Source organism: Rhipicephalus microplus, chromosome 6 (genome assembly GCF_043290135.1).
Source record: "Rhipicephalus microplus isolate Deutch F79 chromosome 6, USDA_Rmic, whole genome shotgun sequence".
Taxonomy (NCBI): domain Eukaryota; kingdom Metazoa; phylum Arthropoda; class Arachnida; order Ixodida; family Ixodidae; genus Rhipicephalus; species Rhipicephalus microplus.
Genome location: NC_134705.1, coordinates 125,693,687 through 125,714,425, shown reverse-complemented (window position 1 = coordinate 125,714,425; position 20,739 = coordinate 125,693,687). Strand labels below are relative to the sequence as shown.

The 20,739-nt window shown below is 43.3% G+C and overlaps 2 protein-coding genes across 11 annotated transcripts in view; one reads left to right on the top strand and one right to left on the bottom strand.

Annotated features, from left to right (window-relative positions):
• Positions 1-20,739, bottom strand: part of LOC142765481 (uncharacterized) — an 887,742-nt gene that overhangs the window by 789,099 nt on the left and 77,904 nt on the right. For all 5 annotated transcript variants that reach the window (XM_075866526.1, XM_075866524.1, XM_075866529.1 and 2 more), the window contains exon 4: positions 19,892-19,941. In XM_075866526.1, the coding sequence (XP_075722641.1) occupies positions 19,892-19,941 (50 nt within the window). The remainder of the gene's footprint in view (positions 1-19,891; positions 19,942-20,739) is intronic.
• The window catches only part of LOC142765477 (uncharacterized), a 124,171-nt gene that overhangs the window by 27,045 nt on the left and 76,387 nt on the right, over positions 1-20,739 (top strand). For 3 of the 6 annotated variants that reach the window (XM_075866515.1, XM_075866520.1, XM_075866519.1), the window contains exons 1-3: positions 10,682-11,477; positions 12,059-12,112; positions 19,592-19,621. In XM_075866515.1, the coding sequence (XP_075722630.1) occupies positions 11,422-11,477; positions 12,059-12,112; positions 19,592-19,621 (140 nt within the window). In that variant the 5' untranslated portion in view covers positions 10,682-11,421. Of the gene's footprint in view, positions 1-10,597; positions 10,649-10,681; positions 11,478-12,058; positions 20,735-20,739 lie in introns of those variants that run through there. The other 3 variants (XM_075866518.1, XR_012884277.1, XM_075866517.1) reach the window with 3 other exon arrangements.

The window sequence follows — 20,739 nt, the reverse complement described above, 5'->3', positions numbered from 1 at the left end:
CTTTTTAACCATGCCTTTCTGACACCAATTGTCCCTATACTCGATAATTACTAAACACGAGCCCTGCACTACGAGGAAAAAAAAAGGAAGTCTAAGCTCCACTACAAAAATTTGCGTGTTCAATGTACGCGCACCTTCCCCACGGGGTGGCAAAAGAAAAAAAACAACAAAAAAATTCACACACACACCCGCACTAACTAATAAATACCTGGTGACTGGCCCCCGAAAAAGCCGTACCATAAAATAGGTGCTACGAAGATTTCAACCGCTGCCTTATAATTATAAAGACAAGCTCAAAACATGCAAAAACACTTATCTGCGCAGTCGATCCGGAGCGCTCAAAAAACACGTCCATCCACCTTGACAGCCCCAACAGATATCCATATACATACAACGCCATCTATCGATCGATTCATAAACTAGACGTGGCTACATACTACTACTACTACTACTACTACTACTACTACTACTATTTTACTACTACTACTACTACTGTACTATTACTGCTACTGCTACTACTACTACTGCTGCTATAACACTCCTACTACTAGTACTACTACTGCTACTACTACTGCAGAGGAGCAGGAGGAGGGATGACCCACGCCTTGAGGAGCTTCACCCACCAAGAATTGAGACGCTTCTTCTCATTCTTCAGAGTTCTGCCCCTCTTGCAGGGCAATGTTGGATAGAGAAAGACTGTTATCGCATTTGCCTCTAATGGGGAGCTGGGGGAAAGGTTAAGCATTATACACCACGAAAAAGCACAAAAGAATGAAACGGGGTGACTAACGTTCGCTTTATCAAATTTCTGTGTCAGATTTTAACTTGCTCGATGCCCTTCACCTAATGTTTCCAGATGAGATGAAGGGGAATATCTTCAATAGTAAATGCACACAGCCTTGTGACCCGTAAACGCAATTCAACGAATATGATGCTTATACAGTCTACTACGAAACCCCATACTCGCAAGCTGTCGTTTCATTTCTGTTTACGGGCAAGAACAAAAGTAAAAATGCAGAACGCCTTAAGGGTTATTCAGTAGTTGGGTGAAATAGGAACTTCTGACATTTCGCAATCGGCTTTGGTTTCACACATCTGCTGCTGCCGACTTGAGGAGACAATAAAGAGTTAGTGAATCAAAAATACTTTTTTTCTACATAAACAGCTATAGCGACTCGTTGACTCTGTTTCATATTTAGGTATTAAAACTATTCGACCATTGCGAAAGCTGTCAGGGAAATCAAAGTTCTCAAAACAGCGACGAATAGCAGAAGTAAAAATAGAACCAATGTCGTCCCAAAACCAAAGGCAGACAAGCAAGAGTGACGTGCGTTGCAGAAACATTTTTTATGTCTTCCCGCCCCCCCCCCCCTCAGGGCACTGTTTGTCAGCTCCAGTCTCCTTCGCAGTGTGGAAATGCGAAACTGATTTGAATCGTGGAGCACAGATCCACTTTGACGAGAACTTTTGAGAGAACAATTCGAAACAGGAGTGGAGTCAGACTGCACAAGGCGTTTCTTCTTTATCATTGCGTTTTGTTGTTAATAAGTAAAGATCGACAAACTATTGCGCGGCTACTTATAAATTCGATAACGGCTGCAAATTCGTTCCACTAGCCTCATGACTGACCACTGTACGCAACAATAATAGCAAACAAGAATTGTCACACATTTGTTTGTCAGCCTGAAAGAGGAAAAAGTAAACAAAAACCAAAAAACAAAGGCGTGTGATGATGTAGAAATCATGCTTTCTCAGCAAATCGCATGGGCAGTACATTTTATGACGGCGTCTCGCCGGCCTCTAATGTAGTTTTTTGCTTTGTCGGAATACATGTGCCCTAAAGAAGCCACGAATCCTGCTTTGTCAGTACCTGAATTTCACAGCAACTTTCACAATGCACGAAATTATATTGGCGTACTCATTCGAGCTTGCGGCAGAAAACTTGAGAGTAATCACCATGAGTACCCGTGTGCTTATTAAGCACCCGTAAACTTTCGAAAATAGGTCTCAAAAACAGGCTTTGTTTTAGTATGCTTGTGTTATTATGCTTGATTAAAAGCAGTTAATTACGTACGTTCATACCCGCACAAGCGTACACACAAAAATATCTGTTTAGATCTACGTGATTGACATCTAATTTGCTGTTTGATCGCCCATCAGGCCGCACAGCAAACAGCATACCAGCATTGTCTTCTGCAGACAGTGTCTGCTCGCGATAATTTACGATGGTAAACAAGTTGTAGTAGCGGTGATAAAAAGCTCATTATTAATAAACGTTGAATTGGTTTTCGAATTTTAGTGGCTGAATAGCTTTGTAATGTTATCTATAATGTTCGGCTGCTGACCAGCAGGTCACGGGATCAAATCCCAGCTGTGAGGGCTGCATTTTCGATGGAGGCAAAAATGCTGTATGCCCGTATGCTCAGATTGCGGTGCACGTTAAGAAACCTCAGGTAGTCTAAATTTCTGGAGCTCTCCACTATATACGGCCTCTCTAATAACATGGTAGTTTTGGACCTTGCACATCATTATCAATGTCATCTATATATATATTGCTTTCTCCAGCACGGTTTGCTGAGTTATTTCGGCATACATACATACTCAAGTATCTTCGTTAGCGACATAATTACGACTCGAAAACTTCTTCGGTTCAGTTTTGGTTCGCACGATGCCCATAGAGGTCAAAATCAGGGTAATTCAGCAGAATTTACTAGGAAGAACACCATTTAACACTCCTATAAAAGCAGTATAAATACATTACGTAACTCCTGAGGACATTAAGTTAGAAAAACAAGCCAATAGGGTATGTTTTTACGGGGACCATATTTACTTCCTCTTATATGAAACAAGGGTAGTTAACAAAGCAGGCGCTCCAATGGCTTTATGAAGTTTTCGTAATGTATTAACTCCGCAGGCGTAGCCAGGGAGTAGCACACTAGGCTCGTGCCACCCCATACCCAAACCCAAACATTTTTTTCGCCATAGAATAGGGAGCGGAAAAAAATGATAATTTCAAGAGGGTGCCCTCCTCTGAATATAGGAAGTGCCTCCCCTCGAAAAAAATTCAAAAATATCTGGCTACGCTTTTGATGGGCTTGATCGTTCGTAAGTAATTTGGTGACCTTGTCGCTTAGTTGATTGAACATCACGAATCAGAAAACAGCGTGGTACAAAGGACAGTGAAGCATACAAGCAAATAACACACCACATGTAACTGACTCTGAAAGAAAATTTAGTGTACGTAATAGCGTATGTAAATACATTTTTACAGCACCTCATTACAACCAAAATACGAACCCCAGAAAAGTAAAAATACAAAAAGAAACAATGTGATACTGAACAAGGCGTAATTCGTAATCATCACCATCATCAACCTGACAACGTTCATTGCAGGGCAAAGGCCTCTCCCATGATTCGCTGATTAACCCAGTCTGGGGTTTTACGTTGCCACGTTATACCTGCGAACTTTATAAATTCATCAGCCCGCCTAACATTCTGTCTCCACTTTATGCGTTTGCCTTTTCTCTTTTGCCTTCTCTAGTTTGTGATTCACTACTAATTTTGTTTCTCTGTACATTCTGTGTTTCGTGGTTCGCAATTCGATTGCAACGAGGTGTTCCTTCACGGAATTGCGATCGCTTTCCACAAGGATTATTTTCAGCTATGATTTAACGCTTCATGTGGTATGTTGTTTGTTTCCATGCTTTCACCTCGTTTTTACCGCGCATTTTCCTGATTCACGATCCGTCGTTTTACACGTGGCAGATATTAAAATTGGAAACGACGGGCAAGAGCTCTCTGTTACAAAAAAAAGTTGCATAGAAACGCACGTGGAAGATCTATATAAGGAGCTTACGTGGCTTCGTCGTAAATCCTCCTATCTCTGTACGCCTACCCTTGTTTTCGCTAAACACCAGCTTGTTTACGCCTCGTAGCACGAAGCCCTTTGCAATCAAGATATTTTAGATCGAAAACAGATTCCGCGCCCACGCAAGGCTTGAACAGACGTTGGATATAAAAAGTTTTCAAAACTAAAAGAAAGTGAAGAACGACATCGCGAGGCTTTTTGAACAATAGAAATTTTGAATTCGTTAGAGTGTGGGTAGCTATCTAGTGTGTAATGTAAAAATAAATGTGCGCTATTTTGCCTGAAGCACTTCAGATGCAACGTAAGTCCTCACAAAAGCATATTCTTGACGGTGCGCTCATGTGCACGCGAATATACACTTTGTAATGCATGGGCGCGACAAGGTGTCGATGTTCCTGAAATGAAACAGTGGGGGAAGCATTTTACACTGCTTCTACAGGTTTTATTTTCGGCAACATGATGGCGATGCTTCGGAGCCTCTATGTGCTTGAGAAACCTGATGTCACATGTTTATTCATCAAGCACGTCGCTTACCGCTTACCGTCGCTTATCGCTTAAAATGTTCGCCCTCGTTATTGTAACAGCCAGCGCAAGGCCCACTTTGGGAAAGGCACAAATGCCTCAGAGGTAATCAAAAATTATGAAAATCACCACAATAGATCCTTTTCATAAATACGCCACCTGACGGTGAGCTTTTTGTCAGTTTCACTTCGCAAAGGAGCGTGGGATAGCTAGCGCCATCATGAAGGCATGGAAAGCGAGCCGTCAAATGCGTAATTGCTGGGATGTTTGTGTTGCCGGCTAGTTCTCCGTATCATCCGCTGTAATCGCACCGCTTTCTAGCTTGAACGAGCTTCTAGTACTCTCCGATAGGATTTCTTAGCGGCTTACGCTGCACAATGAGCAATATTTTGTACCCTTCAACGAGTTGGACGAGCAGTTTGGCTTGTTATGACTAGAAATGCATGGATCTGGCCTGCAAGAGACTCTCATCAACGTGCCTTCCCGACGCGGTCCGCTTCCTGCAGGAACCCAAGAGGTGTCCGTTTGCACTGCAAGAAACGTGCATCAGCGTCGCTGGGACACACCATAGTGTTTCCTAAACTCTATGGGACACACAGCCTGCGTCGTCTGCTGCGTTGCCCTCACAGTGGCGGCAGACTGTAGTTCACGTCCCCGGCGCTAAGGGCGCCCTTTTTCGACAGAAGTTGACAGCCCACACACCCACCCACCCACCCACCCACCCATCCATCCATCCATCCATCCATCCATCCATCCATCCATCCATCCATCCATCCATCCATCCATCCATCCATCCATCCATCCATTCATCCATCCATCCATCCATCCATCCATCCATCCATCCATCCATCCATCCATCCATCCATCCATCCATCCATCAATCCATCCATCCATCCATCCATCCATCCATCCATCCATCCATCCATCCATCCATCCATCGCATGCGTACAGACAAAAATTGATGACCTTTGCCTATTCAGGAGATCTTCATTACGTTATCAACTGAGATTAGGCAATAGATAAGTTCTCTTTGTAATTCATGGCAGGTGTGTGTTTTCTTCTCGCCGAAATTGCCATGATTCTGAGACGCACGTTAGTTCGACACCCGCTTTATGCCACCCAACATTACAGGGTTTAACCTGCACATATACATTAAAAGTATATAGTTGTTTTAAGTCTACCGAAAAAGTAGGCTGCCACGTCTCCTTCTTGTCCCTTTGTCGTCGTTCTGATCTGGCGCTATAACAATCGTCCTGCCATATCAACTATAGACCCTTTTCGAAAAACGACCCGCTGCCGTTTTGGACCTCCCAGAATTATTAGGTTCCCACACAAATGCTTCTTTTCTTTATTGAGGTGGCAGCCACGTGTGAAAGATTGAGATTTACAATCAGCGTAAAGTATATTCAGGTAGATATACAGTCACCTACAGAACTCTTGGAAGCATAAAGAGTGTGTCCCACTTTATAATATTATCTTTTCCTCAATACACGTGCGTGCACATAAAAAATCTCATCTGTCCGTCCATTCGTTCTTACTTCCGTCCATCCATGCGTGCGTCTGTGTGGCCGCCCGTGCGTCCATCCGCCCGTCAGTGCATGCGTCTGTTCGTGCGTCTGCTCGTCCATCTGTCCATTCGTCCCTTCGTTCGTTCATGCATTTGCTCCTGCATCCGTCCATGCGTCCATCCGTCCGTGCAGACATCCGTGCGTCCGTCCATGCATCTGTCTGTGTGTCCGTTCGTCCACCTATTCAACACTCCAAGTACCACCATCTCGCATCTTTTTATCATATATTCCCCATATAGAAGCACTGCCAATCAGCGGACATTCCAAGGACTAAACAAAAGGAGGCACACGCACACTTTCTTACGGCGTGCGCTTCGTGTCCACTTCCCACCTTTAACCATCTCGTGTTCATGGTATATACTAGGTCACTGTTTTCATTGCACTACGGCCCATTGCTCGCTAAACCTTTCTAAAACCAAGGAGGTTACACACAGCGAGTATAACGTAGCAACCCTTTCTTGTCAGATAGTGCTCAATGTACATGCCAATGGCTGCTAAGGGGGAATGAGAGACAGGAGAATTCGGCTTCTAATGAAGGCGCACGCTGCGAATTTTTTAATGTTCAACAACGCACACAAGAAATCTCCCGCCAGCACCACCTTGGAGGTCAAAATGTAAGACTGGTTACACACTACTACTACGACTACAAGGGATGGACGGGTGCCGCTATAAGAAGCTTCACCCCTATTAGTTTTGCGCTTGCGCATAAGCAGTTGTGCGAGCATAGTTTATTTGTAACCATAGGCTTGCGAAGGGTTACCAGTGACTACGAAGAAGTGTGTGAAATAAACTGGAACAAAAAGACAGACGCTTTATTTCGCAGAGTTCGTAGTCATGGATTATCAGGCGCGTGAGAAAAGTGTCTAAGGAACATAAAAGCGCCATTATCCTGACATGGGCGAAAATCGCCAAAGTTCGCCTTTAATAAGGAGCCTAATACGTCGTCCTTCAGACAATCCCACCAAATGAAGACCACGGAATCCCACACTTACGCAGTGCTTCAACTCGCTCCGTCTTGGAATTAAGGCGTGCACTCACGATGTAACACATTTAAAAACCGGTGCATAAAGAAAGCTTAAAATTCAGCCCTCTGAGACTCGGAGAAGCTCGCGTCAAAGCAAGGAACAAAACATGCATGCCAAACGCAAGTGACATTATCCACCTAAACATCCAGGCTTCGTTTTCGCGTACTGGCAATATAAGGTACAGTTTCTTTACTTTGGCATTGGAGAACAGATATATATTGCCAGGGTCCACTCATCCTCTTTGTTTCATTATATTGTTTGAAACAATTGAATAGTAGCAGCAGTTATTTCGTTTGGCTTGATTGTATTCACACTGTGCCTGTGGCTGTTTTCAGTGTTCCTTATTTATCACCCTCATTCATTAGGCCATCAAGTGTACATGTTGTGTCAAGAAATATATAAAGACGTAAAATAAGAAATTATATTGCATTTTTTCTCCCGTTGTATTTATTGCAAAACTATTTTTTTAAATGGCGGCCTCCACTTCACTAAAATGCGCTAAAATTGTAACTCTCAACTCAGGTGGTGTTGATGTTAGTTTACATTCGCTCTGAATCGTTATTTTTCCTCAACAACGTCACCATGTGTAAACTGGCCTAGATGAAGTTCCAGGCTTGTGCGTAATTTAAGAAAAAAATGATGCTTTCTTTTTGTTGCTCACTGAATTGTCAAGTTATTAAAGTATCATTCATTTATAGCAAATGAAATGACTGCTCTGCCTCCCAAATTAGGAAACGAACAAACTTGGTGGCCTGCAAAAAACGTACAATATATAAGGTTTACAGGCTTTGGCCGAAAATTTTTCACTGTTATGCCGAATAACCTGGTAATAACTTAGTATTACTGCCGTACCCCTTTTTCTTCAGATGCTACACCCCAAAATAGTCTATCTATCTATCTATCTCTCTCTGTTTATATCCTCCTGAGTTCCGGCTATGGCGATATGTCCAATATATTGGACATCAAATACTCCATCACTACAAAAATGTCAGCATGTTTTCTTCTTCAAAAACCAGTTGTCCAATATTTTGGACATCTACTAGTGCCCTCTATAAAGTTTTGTCAAAGTTGCACCAGGAGATTCAGAAACAAAGAAGAAAACATGGTGATGTTCGACAGAACAGCGTTCTAGAAGTTAAACGGCAAAAATTAGGGTCAGCTTTTTTGTAGTTTTTTTAAATATTTGTTAATTTTTAAATAACAACATGCAGTTATTCCAGAATTTCTCACAATTTTCTTCAGTAATATTGCTTTGTGTTGCTTCAGGCCCACTACTTAACGCTTTAATTAAGTTTCAGATCCAATTAATTGGACATCACGCCATACCAAAACCACAGGCATCACGGAAATAATAAGCCTCACTTTGTATCTTCGTCATCTACACACCCAGTTGTGAAATTTTCGGGAATTTCTGTGGACAAGAATCCAACCCGGAAGTCAGGAGGATATATATATATATATATATATATATATATATATATATATATATATATATATGGGAAAGAAGTGTTTACTGCCAAGAGAAGTATGAGGAAAGACAGACCAAATTGTGGTGTGATTGTGAAGAAAGAAAACGGGGTGAAGTAATCAAGTTATCTTTTCACCCGCTTTTCTTTCTTCTGAATAACAATACAAATCAGTCTAATAACTTCCCTTGTATACTTTTCTTGGCATTGTTGTCTGATAATGTCAATATACTGTTTCAAAACACAGAAAAACGAGCCCTCAAGTATACACTTCCTTCCCTTATTCATTATGAGGGTCTCGTACTGGCTGCAGACTTGGTGCCTTTAGGTTGTATACGAGTGACTATTGGTCAGCTGCCAGCTGGTAATAAGTTCACGTGCCACGTGACGCCAAACAGGCTCATAAAGCTTGTGCCACACTCGCCCCCATGGCTACTGGTGGCGTTGACTGACACTCGCACGTTTAAATTCACATATATACCCAATAAAGTGGCTGGGAGGGTAGCCGCCGTGGTAGCTCAGTGGTAGATGATCGAACGCGTTATTCGGAGGTCCCAGGTTCGATTACTGCATAAGACAGGTTATCTCTTCACTCACTTTTATTTCCTCACAAAAGCATCAAAATTGAGTTTATTGACTTCCCCCATACTTTCTTTGGCAATATTATCAGTTACATCAGACATCTTTTCTTTCCAGCATCCGCTCAATTTAGCATAACGTCCCCGGCAATTTACTATGCGAACCGACGTAAGAATAATTTTCTGAACTTATTCTGCATAATGTTAGAAATAGCAGAACGTTATTGGCACTGCCTAACTTTTTATTTCTATAAGCAATTTTTACTGAACAATAGCGTTCCCCCCTGACAAATTCGAGCTTCAATTGCAGCTGCATGCCAACAAAACTTGTTGGTGTTCATTTATGTTCATTCCAGACAGCGATATGTTTCAAACTTCGCGACCATATGTGAACTGGCCTCAGTGCAGTATTATAGGAGACGTTCGTGATTAAAAAAAACAAACGATGCTTTCTTTTTGTTGCTCATTAAACTGTCATGTTAATAAAGTATGCTTTGTATATATAGCAACTAAAACGCCTGGTCTGCTTCACAAACCCGGGACTAAACGAACTTTGTGGCCTGCAGAAAAACAAACATTTTTTTACGTTTACGTGGTTTGGCCGAGAATGGTTTGTCATTATGCCAAATATACTGGTACTGTACCACACCATTTTCTTTCGACCCTACACCCTAAGACAATATCTTTTAAAATGTACACGGCAAAGCACGAAGCCCAAAGAGCATATATTTCGATTTTCTAAAGCGAAACTGCTTTATTCCAGAGTCGACGACGTCTACTCTGACGTATTTCAGTAACAGATATGTCATTGTAAAATGTCTACTAACAGTATGCGAAAAAATGGAAAGAAAATGATTTGTTGGGGGGCGTCGCACCAGCAGCTTCACAATTCACAGTGCGCAGCGCTAATTACTAGGCTGTGGCACCTTTGCTGTTGACGGTTTTAACGGCAAGTCATTTATATACACTTTACACCATTTGGCAATCATCGAAACACCGTAACTTCAGCGCATTTTTGTCATCAGTAGCTAGATGGCGCGGTGTGCTCGCGTTGGGCGCGCTTTAAATGTTGTCTTATCGCACATTTCTTTGAGGGCCGCCTCCACGGAGCGTGGTCTTTTCTGCACGCACGCTTATCAGACTCGTGAATTGTTAGAGCAGAAAGGTCGCTTCTCTCGCTGACGCGGCCGCGTTTACGAAAGTGGCACCTTGCTCACACACGAAGAAATAAGAATTGTGGCAGTTGTTTGCGCTTGTGCTGTGCATACTTCTGCTTTCGTTCCGTGAAGAGCGCGCCTTAAGTATCGAACTGTCATATTTGATAGACTGCGCTGGTGTTGTGTATATTCATATTAGGCGTGCTTTATGCTTGAGGTGAGCGGTGCAAGTTTAGAACTGCTAGGCGTTCTTCGCGTGACTTTGAAATTTGTTTTTGTAGCAATTATTCCTTCGTACTTATGACAGAACGATGCACAATAAGCAGGCAACTACATCTGTGAAGAAATGTTTCACTTTCGTGTTATGCCGCTTCCTAGAAAAATGAATCATCCACGTTGTTTCCTCTTTCCAGCATCCGCTGGAGGTAACATAACCTCTCCGGCAAATGACTATGCGAACTCAGGTAAGAATAATTTCCTAAAATTTCTCAGCCTGATGTTAGAGTTTACCAGTGGCACCTAATTTTTCATCTCTGTAATGAACTTATACTGAATAATGGTGGCCCCCAGCTTACATAAACTGCTCCAATTGCCCCTTGCAGCACAGGTCATGTTGATGCCAGTTTATACTCGTTGTGAACCGCTATACGTCTAAAAACATCGCGACCATATGAAAACTTGCCTCACTGCGGTTCTAAGCGAAGTTCGTAATCTATAAAAAAAACTATACTTTCTTTTTGTAGCTTACTGAACTGTCAAAATATCAAAGTATCATTCATATAAAGCAAATAAAACGTCTTGACTGCTTCACAGATCACCGAACGAACGAGATCAGTGGCCTGACCCAGTGAATGAAAAAAGCTTAGATATTTATATATACACGATTAGGCAGAGAGTGCTTTGCTCAAGCATTAGCAATTATGCCCAATAAACCAGCTCTAATTGAGTATTGCTTTTTTACACCTGCTTCTTCTGAACCTACACCCCAACTTATTTTCTAAAATATACACCATGAAGTAGGAAGACCAAAGGGTCTATATTTCGCTTGTTTTTCTTCTCCAGCATCCACTAACGCTAATATGACATCCCCGGCAGCTTACTATGCGAAGCCACGTAAGAATAATTCCCTAAAATTTCTTGTCTTTAGAACAGATACCAACTGATCGGCGGCACCTAATTTTCTATTTCTGTAACCACACAGTGTACGTCTACGACAAGAACTAGAATCCAATGAGCGATGACCTATGTCTCATTTATAGCTCTTATGGTTGGACATCCGTATCCAAGCTTTTGGTGAGAACTGGCCACCAATTCGTAAGACCAAAAACCGAATCTCATGCCTCAACTTTTCGTTAAAAGAATGAATGAACTTATAAATGATAACATTTTACATAAACACTTCAGTAGTATTCATAATACGTCTCCCACAATCGACACGAAAAAATGATAATTTCTCAATTTTCGCTATTTAACTGTTTCAAGCGTTGTGTCTTTTCTAGAAGTAATATTGAATCGAAGAAACTTGCAAACAATGTCGTATTACGTGAGACACTAAGATCAATACGATCAATCAAGAGCAGATTCAGGAACGAGGCGAACAACACCAACTGCAGTGCCAAACACACGCACACTGTACGCGTGAGCTGTGAGCCAGCTTTTCCTTGTTAAAAGTAATGGTCATTCGTATGCCACTCATTGCTGCAAATTGCTTATATTGAGCGCAAAGAAATCTTATGTAATGGTTACTCAGAATGAATAATCTATAAGTTGCCATGGCGAAAAGTGTGACTGTTTTAGAACGCCCCTATAGTGTTGTAGCACATCACTGAAATATCTGTGTTAATTTGATCCTAATGGTGACCGATGCTTTACAGGTGCTTTGACCGATTCGAATATCATCTGGATAAAGCCGCGGAGGTCAAACGGAAGTGAGTAAAGCGGTAGCGATAAGCATTAGTGTATTGTGTGGTTCACTGGGATTTATGTGATTGAAACGAGAATTAATAATTTTTATTTTACTTTTCTGGATGACGAGACTCAGCCGTCGTATTTCAGATCATAGTTATGCTTTTGAGGCTTGCCTTTCTTCAACACCCAGCACGATGAACGCATAGACGCGACGTGCAATTCTCTGACTTAGGTTACATTAGGTGATACCATATTTGATAGCGAACTGTCGCGAACTTTTGTGTGTGTGGAAAAATCTGAACTTAACTGCCAGCACCTATTTCTTTAACATGAAGCATTCGCTTTCTGTATTTGTTGAAAGAGAAGGGTGGTCTTCAATTAACACAGTACAGGCACCGCTTTTATTCTGGTTGCCACCAGTGGACGTGAAGGTGTGCTATGAGCTTTTACTCTGCCGGGCCAACCTATTTCGTTAATTAAAAAGAAAGTCACAGCCGAAACTGTTGTCGGGGCAATAATTTTCCCCTCTAGATCAGAGTGATATTACGTCAGGCCAGTTCTTGCTCAACAAACTTTTTTTCAATGAGAATCGTAATTTTTGGGCTTTAGCAAAAACTGTAATGCGAATGTTTGGTTAATACATTTGTCATTATTTAATCGTTTTGCGCTATTTACGACAAACTTTGGAGATGATATAGTATATTTGTAGAGAACAGATAAGCTATGGTACTGGTAAGATATATACTTATTTTTTTATTTACCATGCACGACGTGCTTTACTATAAGCACTTATTTGGTAGGGTGTAACGGGTGGTTCATGTGTAACGGGTAATTAATGTATTGGGTAGAGTGTAACGGGTGAAAGTAAAGTAGAAAAACCTCGGAAGACAACAGCGCTTTGAGATAGGTAATAGTGCACTTGACGTTGTAAAAGACTATGTCTGCTTAGGAAAGGTAATAACCACGGAGTCAAACCACGGGACTGAAGTCACTAGAAAAATAAGAATGGGGTGGTGCACAATTGGCAAGAAATCTTATGTCATCACAGGTAGATTGCCACCATCTCTCAAGAACAGCTGCATCTTGTCAGTACTTAGCTACGAAGCAGAAACCTGGAGACCTACAAAGAGGGTTCAGCTTAAATTGAGCACGACGCAGCGAGCAATGGACAGGAAAATGGTGGTTGTAACCTTAAGAGACAAGAAGAGAGCAGAGTGGATTAGAGAACAAACCAGGGTTAAGGATATCATTGTTGAAATCAAGAAGAGTAAATGCACACCGGCTGGGCGTATAGCACGTAGACAGCATAACCGCTGCGCATTAAGGGTAACTAACTGGATTTCTAGAGAAGGCAAGCGGGTTAGGGAGAGACGGAAGGTTAGGTGGGCAGATGAGATTAAGAAGTTTGCGCGTAATGGGCAGCAGCAAGCACAGGACCGAGTTGATTGGCGGAACATAGGGAGGCCTTTGTCCTGCAGTGGATGTAGTCAGGATGATGATGATGGTGATGATGATGATGATGGTGGTGGTGGTGGTGGTGGGGACGATGATTAACAGGTAATTATATAGCATTTAGCGTTTCTGATTAGTTGCTGAATAGTTGCAGAGGTGTCATTCAAGTTAAGAAAGAGCGAAACAAAGTCGGAAACCAGAGCAAGTGTAAAGGCAAAATCACTGAATGGTAGATACATTTTATCTTTGAAGAACAGTAAGTCACCTATAGGCTCTTTGTTGTATCCATGATAACCTTGCCGATTGCATATAGGATTGTAGGATATTTAGTTTTTCTGGGTCACAGAAAAAGTGTCTCTTTAGAAGAACGCTTGTTTCTGCGCTCTGTATTTTTTTTCATCAAACCATCGGTTTTTCGAGGTGCCTTGCCTCCCCGTCTTGTGGTGATGCCCATGGAGCATGCCAGAGGCCCACCTGGACAGAGGTCCTCACCCCCGTCAGCCTCAAGGAAGCGAGCTGGCTCTCACAGTGAAATTGAAGACATTGATCTCTATTCTATGTCAGAAGATGACACATCTGATGGCAGCTTTATACCTGTCCGGGATAAAAGGGTGAAGAGAAGGACGGCAAATATATCAGCATAAGCTCCTGCAAGTACAGCGACTGTACAGTCAAGGCCTGCGCGCTGGCCGCACGTCATCATCTTCATGCCGGAAGATCCTTCAAGCAACTTACAACTTCTGAACAAGAGACCCATTTCCGTTGCTCTGGAATGTGCGGTGCCACATCAAATTAAGGACGTAAGAGTAAACACAAGGAAGGATATTCTCGCCATAGACGAGCACGATGTCAGTGCGCTAGGACAGCTGCAGCAAATGACTGAGCTAGGCGGCATTAAAATGCGCCTTTTATCTCGATAGATCATAAATCAGTTGCCGGTGTAATTATGACATGGACATTGCCATTCCTAATGTTCACTTGACTACCGTCAACAAGCCTGCAAATGAGGGAACTGTCATTACACATGTGCGGCGCCTTGGAAATACGCGCTGCGTAACAGTGTTTTTCAAAGGAGATCGCATACCGTCCTACGTTAAAGTCGGACATTTCCGACATCCGGTTCGACCATTCATCCAAAAGCCACTTCAATGTCATCAGTGCTTCAGGCTAGGACACGTCGAAGGCGTATGCCCCAACTCACGACTGTGTTCCCGTTGCGCTTAACCGAGGACGCCTGTCGGGTGACTACTCTGAAGTCAGCCAACTGCACCGGTCCACACGCTGCGTCGTCGAAAGACTGTCCTCGAATCCAAAAGGAGCGCGTGGTTCTCAAATGTTCCGGGACAACTCGACACAAAGAGAGGCAGCCGAAGTAGTTCGGCGTCAGCGTCGACGTCGGCATCATCGATACTCTTTAAAGAAGGCACATTGCCGAAATGCTAGTTCCCACTTTTTAGCGGTTCCACCCAGTAGCGCCGCGAGAGGACGCACCACTTTTACGAAAGAAGTGGAGAAGCCTCCTTCTCAGGAGAAATGGCTCACGCTCCCGATTCGCTCTTCTGCCAAGGAACCTCAGCAGATTGCAGCCACACCAGAGCCGTCTCCAGCCATAGAAGATTTGCCTAAAACAGATCAATAAGTAATCTCGATGTTGCGTTCCCTCATAGAAGCCATCTGAGCAATATTAGTCGACATGAAGACACCATCTGCTCGTAGCGCACTTGGCGTGTTGGACGCCCTAAGCCCAGTGCTTGAATCTCTCAACTATAAATACGGCTATTCACACCTCATCGTTTCGTAAAGAAGTCAAGGCTACATACGGCATCCAATGGAGCGCCAGAAGACTAAAATCACGCGTTTCAGATTTTCGTCAGTTTGTGTTTACTAACGTGTTTCCACTTATCGTCATTTGTGAACCAAATTTGTTGAAAACAATAAGACTTTCGGGGTACGAAACTGTGATGTCTTCAACAAACGGTGCGTGCAGCAAAATCATCGTCTTGTTCATCGTAAACTTACGTATGTTGTGTAACCAATTACGCCTCACGATGAAAAGCAGTATGTCTGCATTACTGTGAAAAAGAACAAACTCATCTTTTTTGTTCTTATAGGCGTTTATTTATCGCCGTCGAATAATCTCGATTCCAGGAGATTATCGGATATTTTGAGAGTGTCCTGCCCCATGGATCATCATAGGTGATTTCAATGTGCACCATCACGCATGAGAAAGCACGCGGACAAATGCAAAGGGGCGCAGGTTAACAAACATGACCTACAACTATGGCCTTACCCTCCCGAACGACGGGAGCCCCACTTTTCTTCGAGGGGTGACATACGGCAGCTGTCTCGACCTTGCTTTCGTCTCCAACTCCCTCGCGAGATAACTCAAGTGGTTTCCAGATGTTGAGACACGAGGAAGTGATTACTTTCCAATCTACCTGAACACCAAAGGCTGGTCTAGTTGTGGTCCACGGACGACCATTCGAGCAGTCCAATGGACCAACTTCAAATCTGACATGAAGATGCTTGCAGCGATGGCCTACGATCTGGGTTAGAGCAAACATTTAAGAGCACAATGCAAAACGTCACTCGCACGGTGACGACATCTTCCACATGAAACGACTTTGACATAGAAATGCAATGACTCCGAGCACTTGGACGCCAGGCGGAGCGTCAGTATCGGCGAACAAAATCAATTCACGATCTTAGGGTAGCCAGGAAGGTGCAAAAGACGATTCGGCGTCGCATGGATAGATTATTGCCGGAACGATGGACAACGTTTTGTCAGTCACTTGACCTTCGCAAGCCACTCTCACACATTTGGAAAACGGTGCAAGGTCGGCGTCACCCTACGGAACAGCGTCACCCTACGGAACAGGCAAGACATTGATGTCGCACAATTTTTCTGTGCGCAGATCGCCAACCAAACCACTCGTCCAGATTCTCCAGTGAGAGGTGACGTACCCCGTTTCCTTGACTACCACATGGACCTCCCTTTTACAATGGAGGAGCTGGAGGCGGCACTAGCTCTCTGCGGGCGTTCAACTTCTCCGGGCCCAGATGGTATTCCGTACCGAGTCTTGTGCAAACCCGAGGAATGTGCATGCAAAGAACTGTTGAGCCTTTACAACATCTCGTGGCAGGATGTCAATGTTCCTGACGACTGGAAAGTGAGCCGCTTGTTACCCATCTTGAACAGGGCAAATTCCCACTTGAAATCGCTTGATAACGCCCAGTAGCACTGGCCAGATGCGTAGGGAAGATAATGGAACGGTTGATACCAGGCCGCCTCGAGTGATTTCTTGAATACTTCAAGATTTATCTGAATTCCATGGCTGGTGTCCGATGCAACCGCTGTTCCATTGACAATGTCGTTGATCTAGTTTCGTACGTTCCGCACAAAAGATCCCGTAAGCGACTACCTACAGCTTTGTTTCTAGATGTGAAAGGCGCGTATGATAATGCCCTACGTGAAGCCATTTTGGGTGCTCTTGCGGTGGTTGGCCTTGCTGGTCGAGTATTTCGGTGGATTTTGAGTTATCGGGTTGCAAGATTATTCGTTGTGTTAACAGAAGATGGCCCAACTACGCGATGCTATACTTCCAGGGGGGTTCCTCAAGGCGGAGTTTTTAGCCCGACGCTATTCAATCTTGCACTGATTGGCCTTGCTGAATACTTGCCAAGTACCATTAAAATCTGAAAATAGGCAAACTACATCTGTGTCAAGATTTCGGCAGTCACACATCCTCAAATACGTTCCCGGCTTCAAAGAGCAGCAACTACGATTGCCAACTACTTGTTAAAATAAAGTTTCAGCATATCACCAGAAAAATGCGCACTGGTGGCCTTCATTCGCAAAGCAATGACCCCTGATGTCATCTCAATCTGCGGGAAATCAATTTCTCACGCCAGAACCCACCGGTTTCTAGCCATCATTATTGACAGGAACCTCTGTTGGAGTGCGCATGTGGCCTATATGAAGAAGCGCCTGACCGCTATTTCCCAATTGTTCTCGTTCCTGGCAGGAAAGACGTGGGGGATGTCAGAAGACGCATTGATAGAACTCTACAGAGCCCTGTTTCTTGGTTTCCTGAGATATAGCTTGCCCGTGCTTAGCAATACCTGCAAGACCAATGTTCGTGTTCTACAGGCAGTACAAGCCCAAGCACTGAGAGTGCGCCTCGGTCTGCCCAGATGTACGTCAACAGAGGTAACTATTGCAATTGCTGGTGACTATTCGATACAAACTCACATTGTTGTAGAAGTCCTGAGAGCGCACATCAGACACTTCGCACGTGCTCCCTGGCATTACCTTGCCCTGTTGCCTTTAGAGAGGCGCCAAGCATCATTCGCTAAAATGATTGTGAAGTACAACGAGAAACTTCCCTCGGGGTTCACTCCTGCATCTAAACCATCAATACCCACTTGGTGTCTTATTCGACCCACAGTGCATCTCACTGTACCATGGATCTGCAGGAAATCTGAGTTTTCGTAGCCCGTGCTGAAACAACTGTATCTTCTTGTTTTGCACAAGAAATATTCAGACAGTGTACATATATATACCGATGGCTCCACGAACCGCCCGTGTTCGTCAGGTGCAGTGGTTGTAGCAGCAAGAGGTGTTACCATCAGCTTTAGGACTGACCACTCCACGGCATCTACAGCAGCGGAACTAGCTGCTTTGCGCGCTGCACTTTGTGTGGTCAATCGGGAACCACCGCAACAATGATAGATTTTCAGTGACTCAAGAGCGGCCCTACAGTCTGTGCTCTCAGCACTGCGTCGCGGGCCGTACGAACAGCTTGTTTTCGAAATTCAATGCCTTCTAAACACTTCACACGAGAAAGGGCATCATGTGACGTTCCAGTGGCTGCCAAGTCATTGCGGCGTCATAGAGAACGAACATGCCAATACTGCCGTGCGGGCAGCTCTCGAAGGAACACGAGAAGAAGCAATACCACTTTTGCGGACCGATGCTGCCAGTAATCTTCGACAACAAGCGCGTGAAATCACCTTTTCACTATGGTGCCCACCAAGCAACGAGACGAATCGTCAAAAACACCTGTCCTCTTTGATGGCTCTCCGCATGCCCACTGGGCTCGACCGAAGAGAAGCCACCCTTCTTCATCGCTTATGGCTAGGAGTGGTGTTTACAAAATTCTATTTCTTTTTCATTGCAGTGGCCGAAAACGCTCTCTGCGATGCCTGTCATTGCGAAGAGACGCTACACCACATCCTGTGCGACTGTCTGCTGTATGACATCACGAGACAGTCACGGGTGTCCGTATTTGCGTGCATGAACAGCAGCCAAATGTCTGTGGATACTATTCTGTCAAGTGCCCGAGAGAAGACATTGCAACAGAAGGCGACAAAAGCTCTGTTGAAGTTCCTACGCGACACGGACTTGAACAAGCGGCTGTAACAGCAATGTCACACACCCCGAAAGACAAGACAGCACTATGACTGAGTGTGCGCGCGTGTGCTGCGGAATGTGCTGTGTTTATCTATCTTCCCTCTCTGCGCTTTCTCTTTCATGTCCTACATCCCCCTCCCATGCGCAGGGTAGCAAACCGGATGCCTATAGGCTGGTTAACCTCTTTGCGATTCTTTTCCTCCTATTTTTTTCCTTCCTTCTTTACCTTGTTGCTCTGGCTTTCTCTGTCTACTTTTGAGGCGTGCGAAATACCCCAGTAAGCATTGATTACATGTGGTAATCTTTGTACGCTGTATTTCAACAAGACCTTTCTTTCTTTGCAAATGCAACGAATGTACAAGCTGTTTGTGTACACCTTGCATTGGCTTCTATTGCTACTTCAACGGGTCATACTATTTACTTGATTTAACAAAAGTGCTTTACCATAAGGCATGACAAAACAAAAAAATTTACGTGATTCTTTATTGAGTCCACTATTAGTTAAGCTTACTACCATTTATAATGTATCCAATAACAAATGGTGGTACAACAATTGTTAATATGACAAACCCTTTGAATCGCAATAGCCATCAGTTTGATCTAAAACGTCGATATGCGTGCGTATTTTTTGCAGGTGTACTTCCGAAAAAAAGAGGCATCCGACGTAAGCAAGTTTTTTTTATTATAGCTGGAAGTGAATGAAATTGGACTGTCATCCGCTATTCCACGTCATTGCCACTGCCAATTGCACTGTGGTATTTTGTTAAGCAATATAGTAGTGTTGAACTTCCAGAGACGTAGGGAGATGCCATATGTACATTTTCTGATTGTCACTGTTACCACTTCAATATAGTCACCGTTACTGCTTCGCCCCATCTCTAGTATCTAATAACCATTACTATAGCATTAGGCGTACAAAATAAATCGAACTTACTTGCGGCCCCGGAAGCTCAACAACCAAGCGTCCTCTTAGGTTCGATGGCTCTGTAATAAAAGTAGTCATAGTTAGTTGAAGTTTCGTGTGTTCATCTTTCTGAAAAAAAAATCATAGCAGGTATCCATCGGTGTGAATTCCATGTGGTACTTTTATATTTCACACCTACGTAGTCTAGTATGTGCCTGCCTCCATGCACGTTTATGATACACTGCTTCAAAACAAATATTACTAACCACCAGAAACCTACGCAGAAATTAGTATACGCAGGATATAAGAACCGACAAATTGTTAGAAAATAGAAGCTTGGGGTTCAAGTGAAGTTGTATATTTTAGGTCAAAGCATTATATGTCGCAATAAACGAGAAACGTGCCCTGTCAATGTGCAGTCACTAAATTCTGTAAAGTGCTTTTATAATCGTATGCGTGTCCCTGTGAGGCGTTGCTTGTCTTTTGCTCCTGTATCTTTCTTCAAGACGTATTCCTTATCAAATAAATGTTAACCCATTTTTTCATTCATTCATTGTGTTCGGCGCATAATGCTAAATATACAGTTAAGCTTTGTTCTTTCTCTATGTACTTTAACTACAATTCCCCTGTGTTTGCATTTAGTGTACCTCAAAAAACTAGAGCGCGTGTTTTGAAATTATAGTGGTGCTCTTACTTCAAAAATCATCCCGCTATTCACTCGAGTTTGCGTTCATTGTGCAGGCTCAAAGTCTATTACACGTTTTTTGCCTCATGAATGTCTACTTGAGAAATTGAGAAATGCCTGAACCAAACCAAGTTCACCTTGCTTAACAAGGATATATGTCTGTTTGCTTGAACTAAGTACCTTTTTAAATAAA